Source organism: Callorhinus ursinus, unplaced genomic scaffold (genome assembly GCF_003265705.2).
Source record: "Callorhinus ursinus isolate GAN/ISIS: 27379988/994484 unplaced genomic scaffold, GSC_fseal_2.0 scaffold23, whole genome shotgun sequence".
Lineage (NCBI taxonomy): Eukaryota > Metazoa > Chordata > Mammalia > Carnivora > Otariidae > Callorhinus > Callorhinus ursinus.
The window spans coordinates 11,632,727-11,647,792 of NW_027397085.1; the positions used below are offsets into that span (position 1 = coordinate 11,632,727).

Consider the following 15,066-nt stretch of genomic DNA (forward strand, 5'->3'; position numbering starts at 1 on the left):
TGTTTTTTCTTTACCTGGCACCTGGCAGACATTCAGTAAACATTTCCCTTTCTTCTATGAATATCTGTGTCATTCATTATACCAGTCCTCTATAGTTGATACGCTGGTAGTTCTGTAGGGGAATCTAAGTCATCTGTAATTGAGGAGCATATGAAGATATTCCAAGGCCCCCATTTTGACTCATTCACATCCTTTAGTGTCAGCTCAGTATTCTTTTCAGACAGGCCTGTCTGGTGCATCTATAGATAAAGACTTCTCCCAGTTTTTCTCTTTCACATTATGATTTTTATTTCCTTCATAGAAGTCATTTCAAGCCATAGTCATTCTGCTTATTTGATTACTTGTTAATTATTTCAATGTGATATTCTACGTAAAGCTTTCCCTAACAATTTTAGGTAAAATTGTGTGTGCACACACGCACATATGCATGCACACACACACTCCCTGTCATTTTCCTTCCTTAATTTTTCTCCTTAACATTTATTACTTTTAAACATACTGTATATTTTGCTAATTCATCTTGTTTTCGTCTGCTTTTCCTACTAGAATAGATTTTTTTCCATGGCATAGAGATTTTGCCTATTTCATTCCCTGTTCTTTCCTTAACACATAGAACAGAGCCTGGCTCATGGTAGTGCTCAATAAATATCTGTTGGAAGAATGAACTGATAGTTATAACAGAACATAAGTTCCATGAGAGTAGGAATCCCACCTGCCTTGTTCATGGCTGTTTACATAGTGAGTAGCATGATGCTTACCTTATAGTATGAGCTCAAAAAATATTTATTCAATAAATGAGTGAGAAGAATTATATGGTGAAGAGATAGTGGGAGAAGACCTTTGTGACTTTTTTGTGTATTTGAAGAGCTGACAGAAGGCTAGTGTTGCTGTAGCTCTCAAAGCAAGTACTATATAAATGAGATAGAAAAAGAGGTTAGGGCCCAAATTTGTGTGCACCTAATAGGCTGTGTTAAGAATTTTAGGTTTTTATCTTAAGAGCAATGGGTAACTATTGAAGGTGTTTTAATGAATGAGACCAAGAGGGGTATTGGTGTGCAGAAAATCACAGAATTTCAACAACATATTGTGTCTTAGGAAACCAATGTAATTCTGTAATCCAGGGAAACCATATTGGAAAATTGAAGACTTAATACAAAGTGATCTGTCTTCCTCCCTCTCCTTTTCTCTTCTCCTCCAAACACATTCTACACAGAGTCCTAAAGCAGCTCTGCCACAGTTGATACTCCCTTGTAGCAATGCCCTTGCTTTTCTATGTAAATGTAAATATATTCTTTTCATGCTGGAAGGTACTGCACCATAACTCTGAGATGAAATGAATGAAAGTGTTTATGTATAGAAATTCCATAATTTTGACATAAAGGTTGCAGAATCATGGGTATTGTGGTGGAAACAGAACATACAAAAAGAAAATATGACATAACTTTGGGAATTTTAAGCCTTCTCATTAATTTTGAATTTTTCCAGGGGAAATGTGTTTGTGTCACACACTATTTTACTTACAGATCATCAATTAAGGATTAATGAGAGAATAATCTATAAGTGGCTAAGTATGCCATATTTGTTCCATACTTTATGTGATGAGAGATTTTTAGGATCTAATATTAGAAATGGAAGATCACAATGAGTATATAGGTTTATATATAAAACTGGATTTATTAAATTATAGTAACAAAGTACAGTTGATATTTAGTCAACTCTAGTGAAATGTGCACATTTTCTCACCTAAGGAAATCTACCCAGTAGGCCAATTTGTTATCAAAAGGTTGTTTGGTAAGCATAGAATTAAGATATAGGATGGTATAAATTATTTTTATTAACATGTTAATAACTATAATAAGAATACCATCAAGCTATATCTGCCTGAATTATAGCTATTTGTAGGCAGAGTAATCTGCTGGAGATAAGATAGTCGAGTTGTCTAATCAGTGTATCCTCCCTCTGGAGAGTACTTAATAAAACCTGACATATTTTGTCTCTCAGACTCAAGTTTTTAATGTTTTCATGCTTACTCCCTTTTGTTTATTATTTTATCACCACCAATTAGTTAAGATTCAAGTCATTATTGCTTTCTACTTGAAAATCATTCTAATAAAAAGACTATTAGTCTTTTAGGGAATTGTTGGCTACCTACCCAATTTTTTTTTTTTAAGAGATGCAGATAATTTGGGAAAGGATGATAGTGAAATATTTAGAAGTACATATAAGGGAAGTTTAAAGAAATAGAATTTGAGTAGCCTATAAAAAAGAAGGTTAAATGTTGGCCTTAAAACCATAGTCAGGCTTTGGAACATTTATTATAGTTTGATTGCTGGTAACAAATTGTTCTCCTTCCCTACCAAGAGCATTAAAAAAAAAAACAGTTGTCTTAATTTTTACAGCTGGAAGCTTGTAGATTAAAGAATTTCAAGTTACTATATATTGGAATGTTGTACTGAGGAAGATTGTAGAACCACTTTCCTTGCAGATTTTAAGGTGGTGTAAATATTCTACAGTGTGGTTTGATATGGAAATAATATTCATGGAATTATTTTAGCACTTCAATATTCTTTCAGAGTCTAACCATATATACTTATTAGGCATATACTCAACGAGAAGTTGATTTGCTTTTATTTTTCTTAAATTTCAACCCCAAATTTTAGGTCCGAAATTACTTGTATTCTTAAAGATCACTTGTTTTTACTTTGGGTTTGCTTCTTAGAGGTATTTTTCAAAACCATTTAATCATTTTTTTAACCTCTTCAAATTGATAATTATGTAACTTGCATTCCTAGATTTGTTCTTTGTTATACATATATGTGTACACATGTATATGTATGTATATATATTTGTATGCATATATATATATAACAAAAATATATGTCTTTCTAAGATCTCTTGTATTTAAATTACCCACATAATAGGATTAACCTATTTAAAGCTGAAATAAGTGTACGTTATTCTGTTTCTTCAGATGGCTACTAAACACCTGGAGCCAGGCCACGGGGTCACCATATGTTGGTTTTCAGTTTTCCTTTATGTGATACCATGATAAGTAACCTTTCTAATCACTGATGCTCCTTTCTGACCTCTTCAGGCTCTGCTCTCCCCCTTGGCTGTCAGGATCCTTTATTGCAAACAGCTGTTGAGAGATGTTACTGATAGGGTAATGAGGACAAAGAAAATGTTTCATATTCAGAACCAAAGACCCAAGATGGTATAGGGTTTAGGATTTCCCATGGGCAGAAAATGTGTGTATGTTTCTTCTATGATCCTTACATTTGCTTAAAAAAAATGAAAAAAACAAAAACCAACTAGCATTAAAGAGCCTGTTTTCTCTTTGTATAATTTTCCTTCCTTAATGATATAATAATTATAAAATCGTTTGCTAGTTTTATGATTTCTCTTTCCCACTTGTGTAAACTGCTAATTTTAATTTTCCCAGTTAAATCAAAAGGCTCTTCTTCCCATTTTTTAGTATCTTTTAAGAGCTATGGTTGTGTAAACATATAGTTATGAAAACATTAGAAAAGATAATTACAGTTTCTTTTATTATTTTGAAAGACTTTTTGAATGTAAAATAATCAATTATTCTATTCTGATAAACAAAGACCTAGTTCAGTTTTTTACAAACTTGTTTTCTCAATATCAGATACTTTATTTTACTTTAGATAATTACTTTAAAACTACAACCCTTATATGTATTTTTATTATTACTTATATTTGCTTTTTTTTATTGTTAATGTTTGCAAACAGTGTCATTCATTTGAAAAACCAAATAGACTAGAAGTCTGGGAGTGGATATTAAAATTTTAAACAAGTAGGAATATTTTAAATGTCTTGTCTCTTGGAAGACCATGGAATACTTTTGAGGAGTATGTTAACAGTATCTTTTAAAAAATCCAAATACAAGGTATTATTACATTCAGAAATTCCAATAATAATAATATATAAGTTGATGTCTAAGTTCATATAATGAGTGTATATGTTATGAATTAGTACATAATAGTCTTAATTTGGAGATATCTTCCTTTAAAATACATGTAAAGAATAAGAAGGTATTATGAAGATTGAGTGAGATTTTTATATGACATTAGAATACAAGTAAACGTTTTCTTATTGGCTAGTGACTATTCAGTTGTGGAGCACTTAAGAGAAATGGGAAAGTAGTTTAGTTGTGTGGAGATACTTTGGGCATTAATATCAGGTAGAGCTGATTCAAATCCAGGTTTAGTTAAGATTGAAGCAAATTGCTAAATCTTTCTGAACATAACATTTCTCAAACTTTCTGAGAAGATTTTAGTGATGATTAAGTGAGATACAAATATGAATATGCCTTGCATAGTAGTTGACTGTATACCCTGAAAAAGTGTTAGTGTTAGTTCCTTTTTTTTTTCCTGCCTACAACATTGCTACTAAGAAGTTGTGAAATGTATGCTTTAGTATCTTCAGTAATAGGAGATTCAGTTTTATTTCATCATTGTTCGGTTCAGACTTTTGGAAGACTTCTCTATACATTGAACTCAAATCTGCTCCCCCCAGCTTTTATCCACTTACTCAACTGACTTCTCTTCTAAGTTGGCATGCATATTTTGTCTCCAGTCCTTTATGTAACTTGCTTTTTTAATGTCTAGGAGAAGAGTTTCAGTTTCAAAAACATGACAAACAGTAAATACAATCACTTTTCCAGGTATAAAAGCAGAAAATGCCAGAGCAATAAAATGAGTAAAACATAATTAAATATCATTTATTTAGCTACAACATGTTTTTCTGTGATGAAAAGGCACATGGGTATAGTAACAGACTGTGGAATGATGCCAGTATTATGATAAGTCTTGTTTGTTCATATATGATTGTTTCCTAATGCCTTAATGATGTGAAGTTCAGGTGAGCTTTCTCACAAAGAAAAAATCTATAGTATTATATAAAGTCTCATAGAAAAAAACCTGCAAGTCCAAAGAAGGATCTTTATTGGACGTAGTAGATCGCTTAGTGCTCCATTCCCAAAGCTTTAAACAATCTATTACAATCATGAGGGTAAATGAAGAATCTATAATTATATATCCTTTGTGTTATTTTTTTAAAGATTGACTGATAAAGACGATATACCTTGAATCCAATTCTTAATTTTTATGAAAATAGTGTCTGTTGAAGGCAGATATCCTCAAAGACCTACGTCTCTAAGGAGAAAGCATCACAAGCCATGGGGTTTAAGGCTACAAAGGATCAACTGATTAGGGGTGCTGGGATCAAACGCAGAGATTTAATAGTGCAAAGTTTTCTGGCTATGAAATTACCTAAGTTTTCAGTGGTCTGCTCTAAGCTTATTTTTCCCATAAATCCTGTTTTCTTCATAAGTGGTTTTACAGAATGCAGGGGTTTTCACAGAATGCATTTATTACATTTCAGCAGAAAACTTGTGTATATAGAACAAAAAAAAGGAAGGTAGGGATATGCCAGAAATGAAGAGGAGTTTCAGTTCAAATGGCAAGCTGCTGAGCTGATGTCTTCCATATTAGGATAGGAGACATCACCTTGGGTATGAGGTACGCGTCATTTCTACTATGAAGAAATACCTAAATGGAAATGACAAGTAAGTGTCTGCCCTTTGCTTTGGATGGGGAAAAATGGCACACATGAGAAATTGAAGCTCTAGGCTTGTGCCTTACATAAAAACAGAGTATGACTTTGTACAGTCTCGATACATGGTGCTGACCAAATAGATCCTCATGAAAACTAGTGAAACAAAAACCAAGTGAAACCTTGGGATGTATGATAGAAACAAATGCACGAAGCTACACTTCTGCAACTCAGGAAGCACAGGATGCTCTATGAAAAAACAGGATTCCCTGAAGGTAAGCTTGAAGAGAAAATAACAAACAACATGAGGAAACAGTCCACCATGACGTGAACAAGCAGAAAGATTAGCACCCCAATTGAAAAATATACGGTAAATATGAAAAGAATTTAAGATACATGGTGGTTAGAGTGACAATATCTAATATAAGTTGATTAGAAGTTCTGGAAGAATGGGGAAGTTGTATATTACAAATCTAATTATATAACTATATATATATTATATAAATTATATAATAATTTTTCAGAATCAAAGAAAGATATAAATTCAAAGCATGAGCCACAAGTAGATAAATAAAAGAACACCTAGATACAGTGGTGAAACTGCACTATAGCCAAGACAAACTCTTGAAAGCAACTAGACTTTAACACAAAAAAACAGTGATTAGACTGACAAATGATTTTTCATCAGCCTCCATATATGGAGTCCAGATGACAATGAACTTAATACCTTCAAATGCTGAGATAAGATAAATGTTAGCCTAGAATTCTATATTCAACTAAAATATCATTTTAAACATGAGGGTAAAAGATACATTTTTAAACAGTGAAGAACAAGAGTCCCTGGCTGCCTGGGTGGCTCATTCAGTTAAACATCCAACTCTTTTTTTTTTTTTTTTAAGATTTTACTTATTTATTTGACAGAGAGAAACACAGCGAGAGAGGGAACACAAGCAGGGGGAGTGGGAGAGGGAGAAGCAGGCTTCCCGTTGAGCAGGGAGTCCGACGCGGGACTCGATCCCAGGACCTTGGGATCGCGACCTGAGCCGAAGGCAGACGCTCAATGACTGAGCCACCCAGGCGCCCAAAACATCCAACTCTTGATTTCAGCTCAGGCCATTATCTCAGGATCGTAAGATCGAGCCCCATGTCAGGCTCTGTGCTCAACAGGGAGTCTGCTTGAGATTCTGTGTCTCCCTCTCCCTCTGCCCCTTCCCCCGCCTCCATCTCTCTAAAATAAATAAATAAATCTTAAAAAAAAAAAAAGGAACAAGAGTCTCTTGCTAAATTAACTCTGAAAGGATGCATGTCAAAAAGAAAGAATTTGAATTCAGAAGATAGTGGCTGGGACATAAACAATTGATAAACACCTTGATATGTTTAAAAAAACAAAACACTGATTATCAAGTTTTGGGCAGTGAGTGGTTCACAAGCTTTTAGATTTTTGTAGGCAAGGGAAATTTCTCCCTGAAAATTAGCAAACCACAGGGATGTTAACTTTAATTTTGCCAAGTAGAAACATTTTGTCAAGACTGCCATTAACACATACACCCTGCTCTCAGGGACCTTACAGTCTATCGTAACACCTAAAAAGTAAAAAGAATAAAACTAATAAAGAAGAGTCTGTTAAAATAAGAAATTTAGTTTCATGAAAAAAAAAATCTAACCACATTGATATCACTCTTCCAATTCTGTCACAGAATATTAAAAATTCCATAGAGCAGTGCCAATCTACGGCATTTGAGCTATGTGTCTGATTGTACCCTACCTTCTCCCTGGTTCCTGTAAATTCTTTGAAAGTGTTATTTTTTTCATTACACTAATATAATGCCTGGTGAATAGTAGATGCTCAAGAAATATTCTTGAATGAATGGGGAATAATGTTTTGTTTTGCCAGACAATCCTCCCAATTGGTTAGAAGTTGAGCCCATAAAATTAGAGAGTCCATTTCCTATTTTCAATGTCATGTAACAGAAATTTCCCTTAGTGAAGACTGTTGATAACTTCACTCTCCTTCCTTAACCTCAAGGGCAAGCACAGAGACCAAAATTTCTCCTAGGGAGTCTTCCCAAAATAAATTGTAGAGTTAGAGAAGGGAATCACCCTAACACAAGCAATGGTTTATTAGTTCATAGAAGTCATAAGAATAATCTTAATAAATCTTAACTTCTAAAAAGAAATATGAGTATGTGAATTAGAACTATGTTCTTCTGAGCTAAGATGGTGGGTAGTCAAAAAAATCATCAATCTCTCTCACTATATTCTATCATATTTATTTTATTTAGGGATATTAATCCATTTCCTATGATGGTTGTTATACAAATTCCCCAAGAGCCAAAAAATTTCAGAATGCATTTAGCTTACTAGTGAACCAGCTTGTAACCTACCTTAGGGTCCTTATTTGGCAACTGATATACCTATGCATATATCTATGCAAATATATCATCCATGTTCTAGGATCCAGCAGTTTAAAGAAGGGTATTAATAAATGTCTGAAAATGTTTTCTGGGCGCCTGGGTGGCTCAGTCAGTTAAGCGTCTGACTCTTGGTTTGGGCTCAGGTCATGATCTCGGAGTCATCAGATTGAGCCCCATGTGGGGCTCTGCACTCAGCATGGAGTTCACTTGAGATTCTCTCCTTCTCCTTCTCCCTACCCCTCTGCGCCTCCCTGCCCAGTCATGTGCACGCTCTCTTTCTCTAAATTAAATAAATAAAATCTTTTTTAATAAGAAGAAAATGTTCTCAAGTTCTTTCAGGAACTGTGCCTCTTGCTATCTTAGTATAAAATAAAATTTTCTTAGTTTTTATCTTTCAAGTGAGTATTTTTTTATCTTGGGAAATCTTAATTGAGATGTCATGATCTTTATTATCCAAGTTGACATTCTAGATAAGATCTCTTTGAAAACTCTTCAGAGCCTTTTCTGAGCCTAGTTTAACATCTTGGGAGTATTTCCTATACATAGATTTACAGTCCCATGCTTTAAACAGTAATTCGTGGGACGTTAATGCCCTAGCAAAATTCCAATCCCCAGGAGCCCACTAGGTAATAAAGTCCTGTTAGCAGTGGGAAACTACCTTTCAAAATGTGTTATCCTCTGTAGGATAAGAAGGCTCTATCAAGGGCTGTACTGTGAATCTTGAGATTAAAGTTTTGGAAAAAATATCTTGAGCACTTGCCATTTTGGGTAGAGATTTTCAAGGCACTTTTGGAAAAAAGAGTTTCTGTAAGTTGACCTCACAGTATGTTTTCCTCATAGATGCTATGAACATTGTCCCTTTGAATGATAGAATTTTCATTTCACAGTTCTATCTAAACTTCAGGCTTCTTTGACTTCTGTCTAAAGTAAGATTTAGACCTAATAAAAATCATAAAAGATCAGGAGTATAGTCCAGGATTATGGATAAAAATTTTTTTTGGTAATCTCTTAAGATACTTTTTTTAGCAATGTTTCTCTGTTTTAGTGAACACATTTTTCTTTGAATATGGGTATTTTTGATGTATGGGACAATATTTTAAGACCCTAAAATGTTAGTTCTAGTGTTTTTCTAATATTAAACTGAAATAGTATATTTAGGAACTTATATTAGGAAACCATCTCCTATAAGAAAAGAACACTAAAGTAATATAAATAACCTCATAAAACAGAAACTGAAACTTTGAAGAAAGTAGAATTTGCAGTACATTGAGTTGTAAGAACAGGAAAATTATCTTTATATTATGATCTACAGTACATGTTGTTTATCTTTTGTAATGTTTTAACTCTCTTCTAGCTCAGTAGTTCTCCAAATAGAGTTTAAAGTAGATAAATAAAGTATATAGAGTAGATTTATTCAAAAGTATTTTAAAAGTCTAATAGAGGGGTGCCTGGGTTAAGCATCTGCATTTCAGTTAAGCATCTACCTTTGGCTCAGGTCGTGATCCTGGGATCCTGGGATCGAGTCCCCACATGGGGCTCCCTGCTCAGAGGGAACTGTTGCTTCTCCCTCTCACTCTGCCCCTTCCACCTCCCTGCCCCCACTCGTGTGTGTGTGTGTGTGTGTGTGTGTGCGCGCGCGCGTGTGCACTCTCTCTCAAATAAAAAAATCTTTAAAAAGTATAATAGAAATTATATATCTCCTTTTGTGCCTGGTGGAAGGGAGAATCCTAAAGAGGCGCCCAAAGAGATCCCCTCAATGTTACACCCTGTGAGGCATTTCCACTTGTAGGAAAGGTGAACCAGTGAATTAAATGTTACCACTTCATTTCTGAATTATGTTTACATGACATAAGTTTTTACAATGGTGTTTTGAGAGTAAAAAGAGCAGTTGGGAAATAATAGCAATAAAAGTGAATTATACATAAATTTATCTTTGCACTCCAGATTAATATATTTTTATTGCAAATATGTATTTTATACTAAATGGTTCTAGTGTAACTAAAAACTTGTACTATCAGTAATGATGCTAGTCGGTGATCATATATAAAAAGAAATTGAAAAATTTGAGTATTTTCTTCAAAGAAATGATAGTGAAGACAACTCCAAACAACATCTGAAATATATCAGTTATGAAAATGACACATAAATAGCAGCATTTGTTCAAAACCACATTTCCCTTTCATGCAGGTGGGCTACACTGATGATCTGCAAATAACATTGCTAGATTGTTCTTTATGAATTTTAGAAATTACTCCCTGCCCTTGCCCATGGTCTCTCTCTTTTTTTTCTTTTTAAAATGGTATTTGTTTGAATATTACAGTAGGTCTAGGAAGTCACCACCTGGTAACACTTTATTAGTAATTGGTAAGTTGGTACAATTGTATATTCTTGAGAGTAATAAACCTATTTCCTTTCTACATATTCATCCATTCTCCCTATTCTTCTACAGTAATGAAATTTTTTTTTAAGAATTCCTGTTTAAAGATTTTATCTTTAAGCAATCTCTACACCCAATGTGGGCCTCGAACTTACAACCCCACAATCAAGAGTCATGTGTTCTACCAACTGAGCCAGCTAGATGCACCAGTGCATTAGTGAAATTTCTGCACATTATTTTTTAAAGATTCTGATAAAAAAACTAAGATATTCTTTATCCACTAAAATAAGAATTATAAAGAAAAAGATTCTGCAAAATGGTTAACACATCTTGTATAAGAATCTCCTCCAAAATCTTCATCTTTTGTGCTTCAACAGCAGGAAAACACTTGGGATGTCTTTTTAAAAAGTAATGCGAGTACACATAGGTATATTTTTTGGAAGAAGTGGACATGATTTTAGTCTCTACTTCTGATCAACTTGCTTTTTGCCTTCTTTCCTAGGAAGTGTGTAGAGAGCTCTGGTGTCTCAGCAAAAGCAACCGCTGTGTCACCAACAGTATTCCTGCAGCTGAAGGAACACTCTGTCAAACTGGGAATATTGAAAAGGGGGTAAGCTCAAAATATTTATTATCTATTTGACAAGTAGACTAATCTGATCCATTTCTGGTGTTGGTATTCAACCTCTAGGAAATCATGCATACTAATTTAAAATGCACTTGAGAAAATAGTAGATACCTAGCCTAAAGAGTTAATTGGCACATATAGACATCTGCACATCTGCAGTGTTTGGGAAATTACAGTGACGGTTTATTTTCTAGCTCTGTTAAAACTTTCTGTGCATATATGTATATATTTGTATAGAAAATCCAACAATAATCTTGTTGTCATATAATATAGTCTGTTTAGTCATGTAAGTCTAGGTTTCTTTCTGATAAATAATTCCCAGGAAAATTATGTGACCCACAAATATAATTTATAACTAGAGTCAAACTAGAGTTGATTTAAAATTACAACATAAGAGGGCTAGTAGTAGAGGAATAATTAAACATTTTACTGAGCATAGATATTGTAGCTAAATAATTTTAGTTTCATCAGTCTAGTTTTCAGAAAAATATCATTATTAAGAATTATTCAAGCAGATAAGAATAGTTTATGCTATTTCTGAAATTCTTTAGGAATTGCTATATATGTGAATTCTAGAATTTGTTGCTACATGCTAAATTTACAATAATAACTACTACTGTCTTCTGTTCTCAGTTCTGAATTCTTCCATTAGTTGGGGGACTTTCAACAAAGATTACACTGCATTTCAGGTTGCAATCTGATGTTTAAATGAAAGAATGAAAGCTTTTGGGCAGCTGTCACAGTTTTATTAATCCTTGCTGACGGCTTCATTCAAGACCTGTGACCTAGTGCCATGTTGATGGCTTTTCCATGCTGAGTTTGGAAATGTTGGTAAATTGTGCTAAATGTATGAATTGATAGGGTCATTTTTAAAGGATTAAGGATCTTTTTTTTGAGACTTTGTAAGTAGCCAGTAAAAATACAGAGACCTTCACACACTACAAAAAATTCTTTCTTTTTTTTCACTGAAGTAATAGAAAATATTAAGAACTGAATTCTTGAAACAACAGTCTAGGTTTATTTTGGAGTCAGCAGTTCTTGTCAACGACAAGTAGCAATTTACATCAATCTGTACTTAGAAGAAATACATAGTAGTAAGGGGGGAAAGTTACAGTGAGAATCTCTTTATTTGCCCTTGATTGATTATTATTCTTGTGATCTAGTCCATGGACCACAGTTTCTTTTTGCCTAGAATAATACTATCACTAAGCCTCATGGTTCTTGTTATTGTACTTTATTTTTAAATCACAAGCATAAAGAATTCATTCTTTTAAACCTCTCACAGTCTTCCTACTAGCATTCTATAAATTATATAATCACTTCAAGTAAGGAAACCACAGGTGGTGGCTGTCTGAGAACACATAGCTCAACCCCACTAATCATTTATATGGTAGACACATATTTAATATCTTATTATTTGTGCTTAATAGTAGGACCCTCAAATGTTATATCTTAACAGTATTTGCATATATGGGATAGAGGTGATATTTGTTTGGAAATTACTGACAATTTTGAGGGATACCAAGAAAACACTCTCAATAATATTAAATCTAACAGTATTGAATTTAAATTTGATAAACAAACAGAGATATAATAATTTTAAGCATGTACACGAATAAGCACAGACAGGAGAAAGTGAATAAAATGGGACAAAAATATATTTGATTTCTAAAGATTCACATTCTTTTTTTAGAGCTTATTTAAGTAATCTCTATACCCAACATGTGGCTCGAACTCATGAACCTAAGATCAAGAGTGACATGCTGTTCCGACTGAGCCAGCCAGGCACCACTAAAGATTCACATTCTTAATTTTGGATAGTGGTTGTCAACTTTTTGATCCCTAAATAGTTTCTTCAAATGAAGTCTACAGAATTCTGATAATATACATTTGAAAAAATGGAAATACTCTTGTTAAAAGAACTCCTTGCCTACCTTCTTACCCTGTCCTTGGACCCTTCTCAGCTTCTTACATGCTTCAACAGAACATCTTGGGCTCCATGAAAGACTATTTAAGAACTTTGTAAGTATAGCAAAGTTGGTGTACCAAGAGACCACTCATACTCACAATATCGTAGTTTCATATAGTCAACATGTTGGGTTTCACTATCTAAAATTAATCTACAGGGCTCTACCCTAGGCATAGAGCCTACTTAAAAGAAATAAATAAATAAATATTAAAAAATAAAAATAAATAAGATTAATCTACAAAGCAAATATTAACCATGCTTTCAGAGACATGGACGATCAATAGATAGCTTTATGAAAGTGACTAACAAACTTTAAATGACTGAATGAAAAGAACAAATACATATGCAGACTTCTAGAAAGGAAAAGGGCAGAGTGCTCTGAGAAGACCCTCAAACCATCTCTATCATTAACAGTGAATTTATGAAAAGGCTTTCCAAGTACCAGATCAACCTACATATTTAAAAGAAAAAAATAAAAAGGACTAGATATGGGAGCTAAGCCATTCTTTATTTTTTACCAACTGTACTTGCCATGTTATTTATTTATGAATTTTTATTGTTAATTTCAGTTATTTTTTTTCCTTAAAAGGGAAGCATGTTTACTGTTGCCAAATGCAGATTTTTCTCTTAAGACTATATCTATTTAGAAATTAAACCAGAACTCAAAAAAAAAAAAAAAAGGAAATTAAACCAGAACTCAGAATTTTTACTCCAACCAAAACAGCCATGCAAAGAGCCAGTGACACAATTAAAGTAGAAATTTCACCTGGTCTAGTCAACTTTGTGTGGCATTAAAATGTAGTTGGCATTACCAGTAACCATGATGATGATGATGATAATGAAAATTTTTAAAGTACTTACGCTGTGCCAGGCACATATTTGTTCTGTTTAATATTGGCAAAAATCCTATGAGGTGGGTACTGTTTTAACTCCATTTTACAGCTGGGGAGAGTAAGACTTGAAAGCCTAAGATTACACTGCAATTTAAAAGCAGAGCTGAGACTCCAGCCCAGGTCTTTCTGATTCCAAAGTTGAAACCGTGCCCCTCTACACTGCCCGTGATTTTACCTTACCTTCAGTTGGGAAATTTGCAGAGAAAAAAGCAAATTTTTCTTGTCACAGGAATAAAGTAAGTCACTGAGCCTGAGATTGGTGGTGACAATGTATTTTACCCTTTAATACTAAGCGGATTTTTCACTTATCTACCTGTAACAATTTGTTATCTCAGGAATTACAATGAGAAAGCACTGTGGGCAGAACATTGAGGCAAGAATATATGATTGTGTTACAACCGGCAAAGTAATGAATCTCCACTTTGAAATGAGAGAGATCTATTTCAACATTTTGTAGTGATCTTGTGAGGATGGAGTAAGATGATATCTCAGTGAGCTTTTTGTGGGCTTCTTCAGAGGAAAGGTGCCAGTGTATATTACTAGAGCATCATCATTCATTTCATTATTTTCCAACCATAGATGATGGTGGGCAGAAAATACTTCACCAGACTGTCTTAACTGGCACTAACGAGCATCAGAGAGTATAAGCATGACTTTGTGTGTCTCAGAAACATGAATGGAATACCCATGACTGACCTCTGATCTTAACTTTGAATTTCAAAACTACTGTCTGAAGAAGGAACAAGAAAAAAACCTACATCCTGTCTAGCCAGCAGGATAAAACCAAAGCTGCTCATAGTTTTTTTGAATAAATCCTTTAAAAAAAAAAGTGGGGGGAGGGGAGAAATATTGCTCAAGTGATAGCATAGACATATCCAGAGGACTGGATCCACAATGATCTCGTCAAACTCTGGCTGCAAAAGATATGGGATCCCTGCCCGGGGGCGCAGTTCCACAAATGTTCCATGTAAGTATGGGAACTGGTCCATGCACATTTAGCAGATGGAGTAAGAAATATGGCCAAAAAATTAAAAACTGATCTTTGCGTGAGTCCTGGGGGGTCTGACATCGCTATTACAGCCATTGGATGTTTGCCTGAATAAGCCATTCAAGTATTGAATAAGAACCATATGGTCTGAATGGATGTGCTCAGGGACAGTAGCATTAACCAAAGGAGGAAATTTGATGAGCCCAGACGGCGCGCTGGTACT

The 15,066-nt window shown here is 34.1% G+C and overlaps 1 protein-coding gene across 2 annotated transcripts in view; it reads left to right on the top strand.

Moving 5' to 3' along the window:
• Window positions 1–15,066, top strand: part of ADAMTS6 (ADAM metallopeptidase with thrombospondin type 1 motif 6) — a 305,810-nt gene that overhangs the window by 192,002 nt on the left and 98,742 nt on the right. For both annotated transcript variants that reach the window (XM_073905405.1, XM_073905407.1), the window contains exon 11: window positions 10,871–10,978. In XM_073905405.1, coding sequence (XP_073761506.1) covers window positions 10,871–10,978 — 108 coding nt within the window. The remainder of the gene's footprint in view (window positions 1–10,870; window positions 10,979–15,066) is intronic.